We start from the raw sequence: 9,177 nt of genomic DNA on the forward strand, positions 1-9,177 counted from the left end.
TACATGACTTCAGAAAACTGGTTTTAAAATGGAAGTTTTTGAAAATGCTGTTTTTTGTGTCCGTGTAAATTCCTGAAAAAAGAAATCTTTGAAAGAGATGACATCTTGTGCAAGCATGGTAGCTCTTAAGGGGAGTGTAGATTAAATGCAAACGTAAGCAAACACACACAACAACGGCAGAGTATGCGGTAGTGTTGTTGCTCAAGAGTTTCATCAGCAAAATGTGGATTTATTTCACATAAGAAGCAAAACTGGAGATGCATCTTAAACGCACAAAGAAAATTATACATCAGCACAAGTGCCAAACTTCCAGCAGCATGCAGATAGTTTACAGACAAGGTGACTGAGCAAAGTACTAGCTTGCATGTGTTTTCAGCTGTTTTTGCAGATATGTGCAAATGCTGATTGTTTTTGGTGCATTGTCATGTAGACTTGACAATTTTTCATAATGCAAGGGAAAAACATTGGCTTTATCATTTCTTGTAAACGTTGCCTTAGCCCATGTTTCTCAAAATAAAATATTTTGGCTGTGTCCGAAATCACCTACTACTCAGTAGGAACTACATTTGAATTTTACTACTCGACCAATAAAAAAAAGTATGTTCTATACAGTATGAATGCGAGTAGTATGAATGAAGTTCGGTCGTACTACATCCGCTATTTTATTATGATCACTTTAAACACCCGCTTCACTCCCATTCATGATTTCTTTCATGGTGCATCATGGGATTAAATAGCATCCGTCAGATGCTCACTTCAGAATCTCGCCAGAAGTAGTAGGTCATTCTCGCATGCTGTTAATCGATTTTTATGAATTTGTACATACTACTTGGCTTGCATACTTTTTTTAGCGTTCTATATAGCATGGAAGTTTGCAATTTTGAATGCAGACATTGTGTCCAAAGCGGAAAAAGTTCTTGTTTTTTACCCAGACATTTAAAAAGAATATATTTCAGAGCAGTAATCACAATATCTTGAAACTGTGATATTTGAATCAGAGTTTCATGAAGTTTTGTGCGTTTCTTTTTTTTGTTTGTCAACTTTAACTGCAGTTTGGCACTTTTATTTTTAGTCTGGAACATTTCATGCATGCCCCCTTGACGAATGAGATATTGGAAGCACGTATGAACCCCACAGGGGAAAAAAAGAGCATTTCACGGTGTGTGTGTGTGTGTGTGTGTGTCTGTGGTCCTTTACTGACCCGGTGGGTGCAGAGAATAGTGTCAAACAGCCGTGTGTGTATGGAATATCCTGCTACAAAATGCAGTAAAAATTTTACACGACAGTCAAATTTTGATTGCAATGTTTACATGTCTGTATTGGACTTCAATAATGTGACTAAAAGTGGCATAATCCACGTCTTAATTCCATTTCTGTTAAGTTCGATTATGACAGAAACTGATTAAATCAAACTAAAATCGCTGTTTACATGGCAGACTCTTAATCAGAGTATTGTCGTTATTGAATTATTAATAGAATAAATTGGTCTCCATGTAAACGTACTCAGTATGAGCAGGGCTTTAGGAGCATGATTGGAGCTCTTAAATGATTATCACCAGCTACTGTATTAAAAATGTCTTCGTCTTTCTCTGTCTGTGTTTAGGGTACTCATTCCATGGTGGCCCTGATCGGTATGGTCTGAACGAGATGGAGATGGTGGAGGATTACTGAATCCACAGCAATAGCTACACGAGGCCTTTAATCCCGCGGGTCCACCTAATCAGACTCCGCAAGTCGAATGTGCACTGCTTAGAGGGGGAGGGACTGGGCATAAGCCAGGCGTAAGGTATCAGTTCAGGGGTGGGTGGGTTTTTGCGCTGGGAATAGAAGAATGTAATTCAACAGGGAAGGGAACAGGTGTGAATTTATTTTTGTGTGTGTGTATGTGTGTGTGTGTGTGTGTTTGGGGGACGGGGGGTGATAAAGTTCTGGCACTTACAGCATTAAGCACCTTACACTCAGACTAATGCACTTTATTAAGATGTAATTTGAATAGTTTTTTTGTTTCCTTTTTTTTCTTCTCCGAGAAGATTTCTTGTGTATATTTATGTGGTATGGCTTCAGAAATATTACCACATACATATACTGTGTGTGTGTGTGTGTGTGTGTGTGTGTGTGTGTGTGTGTGTGTGTTGAATCAGAACTGGAGTTTGTACTGGGAGTAAAACGGTGGCGACTGGGGGACCATTGCGTGTTTCAGTTCAGACATTATCAGAAAAACAAATCCTCTCTTTAAAGACAAACACTGTTGTTTTTTTTATATACATAAATATATATATAAAGTTTATATGAAAAAACGTAAAGCTATTATAAAAAACAAAACCTTTGATTATAAAACTTGAAGATTTGCACTTACATAAAATGCAAGTTAAAAATATAAAAAAAAAATGTGTTAGATATGATAGAGATGAATATTTTTGTGATCGTGTGCCTGTGTGTGCGTGAACGCGTCTATACGCGCATGTTTGTTCGAGAAAGACGAGTGTGTGCGTTTAAAAACATACCAGTCTGCACAATGTATTTTTTTTTAAATCGCTTACTTGGACGTGTGATCAAAAGAGGCCATTTTTGTCATTCTGAGTGAATTGTTTTGTTTTCTTTATGTATTTTATAAGGCGAGTGTGTGAATGCTTACGTACAGGAGGAACTGTGTGTATTACTCCTCTTGTAAATGTGCAGTATGTGAGCGAATGAATGAATGAAAGAAAGGAAGGCAGAGAGAGAGGGGGGCAACGGCACAACACATCCTCTTTCACCAGCCCTTCATTCCCCAACAAAGAAAGACCTCTAGATTCAAACACAAAAGCTTTAGCCCATTTTTACGCCAACCAGCACTCTTAGTTTTTGTGGCGGGAGGGAGCGCAAGAGATGTCTTTCCCTGCCCTCCGCTGCCTCATCTTTGCCTCTGTGAGGTTTAAGAACATTAGCATCATCGTTTTTGTTTGTGTGATGTTGAAGAGAATTGAATCTTCTATACTTTTAGGAAATGGTTACTTGTGGTACGAGTGTGTGTGTGTGTGTGTGTGTGTGTGTAAGTATGTGTGTGTTTTTTCTGTCCCCACATGTGTGCCTAAGAACTAAAGGGCGAATGATTTGACTTCATTGCTGCCATTGAGACATTATTTTTTAGAAAAAGGGGCGTGGTTTTTGCAAGACTCCGCCCCTACATGCCTCCCATGCTTACGAACCAAGAGCCTATTTCTGTACAGTTCTATTGTAGCCTGGGGATGCTTGGATGAAAGAAATGTTTGATATTTGGAGGATGTGACCTAACATTGCCTTTCTGTCCACTCTCTTGCTCTCGAGTGACTGAGGTTCTATTTCTGGCTGAAAAAAAACAAACAAACAAACAAAAAAAAAAAACGATCGCAACAAACTGTGCAAGTGCACTCAGCGGTGCACACAAAATGTTTGTATATTTTGTTACTCGTTCATTGTCAATGACAATGATGGTGATTTATTTTTTTCTTTTAATGTTATATATGATTATATATGAATATAAACAAAGTATTGGACTACAAGGAAGAGCACTTGGGGCTGCTACTTTTTTGTTTGTTTTGAAAAACTTTCCCTGGAATTATTATTATTATTTTTTATTTTTTATGTTGCCACCATGTGAAGTGCATTTGTGTACTTATTTTTTTTTCCTTCTTAAAGCGTTGAATGTATTCCAAATATGTAATGGTATAAATGGAGTTGCTCAACACAGGATATAAATGCGTAATCAGCAGGAGGACATCAACGTAAAGTCGTTCTTGATGGAAATATGTTCGCAAAAACACACTGCCTCTACAATCCTGTTCATACAGACTTGGACTATGAAAATAAGAACTTAAAAGAGATATTCTATTCCATACTGGAGTTTTGGTTGTTTACAGACTGCACAGACATTTGTGGGTGCTTTATTTTTTTTTTTCTCCCCCTTTTATTTTTGTGGTGATTGAATATTTTGTAGGGGACTTAAAAGGCATGACGTCAAACCCTTCCTTTGCATGTGGATATGAGCGCAGCCTATGTATCTTGCTGACTGAAACAAACTTGGATCGCTGGAACACAAGTAACGGAATTACATCAAAGATTTTTTCATGTACCTTTATCTTACAAACAGGGTGTGTGTGTGTGTGTTTTTTTTTTTTTTTTTTTAAAGAATCATTAAGGCGACCATATTTTTGTTTACTTTTCTTTGCAATGGAATCAAAATGATCATCAAGACAGAAGAAATGTTCTGTGTACCTGAAAAGAAGGCATAAATCAGATAGCACAGATGTACCGCTTGGTACTCTAAAGTGCATGTATTGAATGCTTTAACATTTATTCCCTTTAGCCAATCGTTTTATTGGCTTGTGGATTATTTTGGATGGACGTATTGGATGTTGATCAGAAGAACATATAGATGACCTCAGATCTGCCAGATAATTCCTTGGACTGTGTGAACGTGTTTTATTTTTTTATATTTTGTATTATTATTTTTTTTCTTCCTCTGCCTCCTCTCTGAGGCTGGTTGCGGTGTCATGGTCATTATCTTCTAAGAGATAATAAAGGGACTAGCACTGCCCTGATGCCCTCACTATGCACTTTTCATTTGCTCGAAACTGTGAGGAATTTTCTTGGGCTTGGAGAGCGCCGACGCAATGCTAGATTGTCCGCTTTCTGGACGCCTCGTTTGAGTTTTTGACACCCTAGCATGAGACTCGCTCTCCTTATGGTGGCCGTTTTTCATGCTTTTTGAAAACGTCACAACACAAGCTTTACCAGAGACGGATAAGGGAAAGTTTCAGACTCTTTTGGAGAAATTCTTGGAAATTTCCCATGGAGGATTTTCACTGAACAATGTTGATATTTAAGACTACACAAACTGCCTCCAAACTTGGTTACAATGTGGAGGTTCAGAACAGATTTGCTCAACAGTGTTGTCCGTTATGTAAAAAGGACTTAAATGCTCGGTTCAGGGTGCTAGCCAACAATTTTTTTTTTTTTTTTTTTTTTTTGTGGACTGGAATTTCATTGATGACTGAAAAAGAGACTTGTTATTTAAAAAAAAAGAAAAGAAAAGAAAAAGACTGGAGGACAGTTTTTTTTTTTTTTTTTTTTTTTTCAATCTCTGGTATTGGAGATACAGCTCTACCACCACCTGCTGACTACATGGCTGAAGTTCACCTTTAGCTTGAAGTGATTGAGGCGCTACAAGACCGTCTGTTTGGTAATTAACACCATTTATTTACTTCTTCATGATTGTTCATTTATATTGTGACATTCACTGATATTTTGCTAACCCTGTTGCCAAGTTGCTTTTAGGTTAATTTGTTTCAGTCTTTTTTTTAAATATCACCAAGTTCTGTTTGAGATTTTTTAAAACACAATTTAAACAATGCTTTTAGGTAATTAGTTAACTTATTTCTTGTTAAGTTTTTTTATTGTTTTTGAAAGAAGTTGCTTATGCTCACCATTTCTTCATTTATTTATACTCATCTTCAGTGTTGGGGAAAGTAACTTTTTAAAGTAATGCGTTACAAATGCTCAATATTGAGTTACTCTCTAAAAAAACTAGTTGCGTTATTTGGTTACTTTTTATGGTAATGTGTTACATGTGTGTTAATTTTATTACTTGGCTGAGGTTTGATCTCTTTCAGAACTTGTTTTTTTATTACTTCTTTTAATAGAGGAGCTGTGCAATTAACAACACACTGTTAAAAAAATTCAAATATATATTTTAGGATCATGTTATATGAGAACTTCCTGACCCCAGGGCTATAGATGCCATATATGCAGATTATTAAAAGTTTAAAGCAATGTGTTTGCTACTTTTGTACAATTTGTGTTAAGTGAAATCACTGTCCATTGAGACAATCCCCATTTCCTTTCCTTTGATACTTTCAAAATAACGAACACACTCTTTGGTTGACTGCATGATATATTGTGACTAATTTTAGTTCAGCAATTAATTTTTTAAAAGCTGATTAATTAAATTAAATGTTACTTACATTTTTTAAAAAATTACCTAAAATATTATTACTTGTTTTTTTAAAAGTAATGTGTTACTTTACTCGTTAATTAGAAAAGTAACATAGACCCTTTTCACATTTCTGTTTCTCAGTAGTAGAAGTCGTCATAGTTGGGTAGACTTAGAGTGCAGTGAATGGGAGAGTACAACAAATTTTTTTACAACCACATTTGCTGAAATGATAAAAGAAAAACTCCACGACGTTATCAAGACTTTCAGAAAAAGAAAAAACAATTGTGTGAGACTGATGATGGCAGCCAGAGGAGAGAATAACATCAGTTTTACTCTCAGCTCCATAGACGCTGCATTAGAAACACCTCCCAATAAAGCAGTTATTTGTTTTTGTAATTTGACACAAAGATGATATATAATACATTAATAATTGCATATAAATGTTCATACGTTTAAAAAAAATCATAATATTAAAAAACTTTCAAGGATTTAAGATTATTATGACTGTTAAACGCTTCGCAACAGTCTTTTGAAAAGGGTCCATTATTACGTAACTCGCGTTATTTGTAATGTGTTACCCCCAACTCTGGTTTCATTGTCACTTGATCCTTCTGAAATTATTCTTATGGTTAGATTAATAACTATAATAAATAAATAATAATTTTACACTGTGTTTATATAGTATATAGGTAGCTAAAGAAATCTAAATTTCATAATTTAGGACCTTAAAAAGTCCTAGACTGGAGTAGGAAGTCAACAATGCTATACACGCTGCAAAAAAATTGAAAGAAATTTACAGGATAATCAAAATATAAAGCAAATCTTTGCATGGATGAATTATATATAAACTTTTTGCAGTATGTGAACAGTAAAATAAATTATGGTCTATACAAATGGTTTAAAAGCATTTTAACAAATGAGTTCTAAAGTAATAGAGATCTGTAGGAGTTTCTATCAAGTTTTTAGTTTTACTTTCAAAGCTGTAAACAATAATACAGGGGTGCCTAAACTCAGTCCTGGAGGGCCGCTGTACTGCAGAGTTTAGCTCCAACTCCAATTAAAGACACCTGAACCAGCTAATCGAGCACTTACTAGGTATACTAGAAACTTTCTGGCTGGTGTGTCGAAGGAAGTTGAACTATGCAGGACTAAGTTTGAGCACCCATGCATTACGGTGTATACAGTACTTGCATATGTACAATTACATTTATATTCATCAAATATATTCTTTTTTTTTTTGTTAAGTCTTCAACCATTTAAATGATCATTACCAGACCCATTTGGAAGTTTATAAGACGCATCAACCCTTATTGGAGTAGCTCCAATGCAGAAAATAAATCTGCTTTCCCACCCCCAAAAGTCTGATTTCCCTAAAAAATGTGTTAATCCCTTTTCCTCTTTTCTGCTTTGATTAGATCTTTGCTGTTCCAGATGAAGATGGAGGCTCTCCTGCTTCATCTCCATTTCCTCTTCATTTCCTGTCCTCCGCCTTCAGAAGAAAGTCCCAGGGTGTGGAATCCAGACAGCACACGAAATGAAGACCGCACGATGAGGACAAGGAGAGCTGCAGTTTCCATATTCAGACTACTAAGAGGAAGAGGAGAGGACTGCGAATGCTGGAAACTCTGAACTATGAGATCTCCAACATGCACAGCATAGTTCTGCTGGAGCGCAGCCAGGGTTCACTTTACAAACACACCATTAAAATACACCTGCATACACACATTTGAGGATGAAATGATTACTTATACACATACTGACATGGCAAACACAATCCCACTACACTTCATTCTGGCTGCCATGTAAATAATGTATATAATCCAAACCCTTCTCCTTTTCTCTGTTGGGTTTTGAGGATTGTTTGTTTCTTTTTATTTTTGTTGTCCCTTCCCCCTTCCTCTCTTTTATGACATGCCTTAACAGTTGAGTTCTGCCTATGATGGCACACTTAAAGACGTGTAAACAAAAGAAGTGTTAACATTCAGCGAGACTAGCTCTGACATAATAGTGTGTGATTTTATTTAAGAAACCCTTGAAACATTAATAACCTGCAAAATGATTATTAAAACATTACAAATGACCTTGGGTGTGACTGGATGAGTATTCACAATGATGCAGCCCATCAGAACAACCATTTTTTGGATTTGTATTGTCAATATGAGAAGCAAAAGTAGTTACTGGGTCGCAGTTTGTTGTCGAACGTCTGTTGGTCTTTGATCTCAGAATAGAAGTGGGTGATCAGAAATAGTTTTGCTCATCTCTTTCAGCCTTTACTGAGCTAAAGATCAGAAGGGATGTGATTTGATATCATTATCTGTATAAGGTAGCACCCTCTTAAAGGGACAGTTCACCCAAAAATGTAAATTCTGTCATCATCCAAACTTTTGAACACAAAGGAAGATATACTGAATTACAGCCATTGACTTCCATTGTATTTTTAAAATTCCTACTATTGATGTCACTGGCTGTTTTTTTGCAACATTCTTTAGGTTATATTGTTTTGTGTTGAACAGAGAAAAGCATTTCATAAAAGTTTAGAACCATTTAAGTCTGAGTAAATGGTGTGAACATTTTCATTTTTGGGTGTACTATGCCTTTAAGATAAATAGAATTGTGTAATTTTGCAGGTCAGATTAAACTAGATGCCGAATGTCTTTGCTGGTATGCAAAAATTCATGTTTTAAAATGTTAACGATGATCAAAATACGCGTTTCATATATTTATTGATTCAGTCAGTATGAATGGCAAAAGTACTGCAGTAAGCCGTTTGTTCGTGTTAAAATCATCCGCTGAATTAAATTGGAAATGGCTCACTGTAAATCAGCACTGCATAATGAGAACTTGTCACATATCTTAGGTGGATGTCTTCTAAAATTTGCTGTATAAAAAGGTCACAAACCATTTGACGATAATGTTTGAATATTCCTGGTGTAAATAGTTTTTGGGGTTTCTGGTTTGTTTGAAGAAAAGTAATAAATACTTAAAGAATAAAGAACTTGTGTCGACTCACTGTTTGGTGGTTTACATAAAAACTAGTTGTCAGGGTTTTCATTTTTGTCTGCATAAAGTGACATACTTTGCCTGCGGGTAGTAACATGCTAGAAACAGGTTAGCAACATGCTAATCTAGTCAAAAACATGCTAGTATGTTATATATGCCAGAATGTTAACAACATGCTAATAATGTGATAATCATGCTAGAAACAGGCTAACAACGTCCTAATC

The 9,177-nt window shown here is 35.9% G+C and overlaps 1 protein-coding gene across 8 annotated transcripts in view; it reads left to right on the forward strand.

Moving 5' to 3' along the window:
* gigyf1a (GRB10 interacting GYF protein 1a) overlaps positions 1-8,948 on the forward strand; it is a 54,046-nt gene extending 45,098 nt beyond the window's left edge. For all 8 annotated transcript variants that reach the window (XM_087260929.1, XM_087260925.1, XM_087260927.1 and 5 more), the window contains exons 26-27: positions 1,604-5,200; positions 7,369-8,948. In XM_087260929.1, coding sequence (XP_087117055.1) covers positions 1,604-1,671 — 68 coding nt within the window. In that variant the 3' untranslated portion in view covers positions 1,672-5,200; positions 7,369-8,948. The remainder of the gene's footprint in view (positions 1-1,603; positions 5,201-7,368) is intronic.
* The last annotated feature ends 229 nt before the right edge of the window (positions 8,949-9,177 follow it).

Source organism: Danio rerio, chromosome 7 (assembly GCF_052040795.2).
Source record: "Danio rerio strain M-AB ecotype USA chromosome 7, GRCz13ab, whole genome shotgun sequence".
Lineage (NCBI taxonomy): Eukaryota > Metazoa > Chordata > Actinopteri > Cypriniformes > Danionidae > Danio > Danio rerio.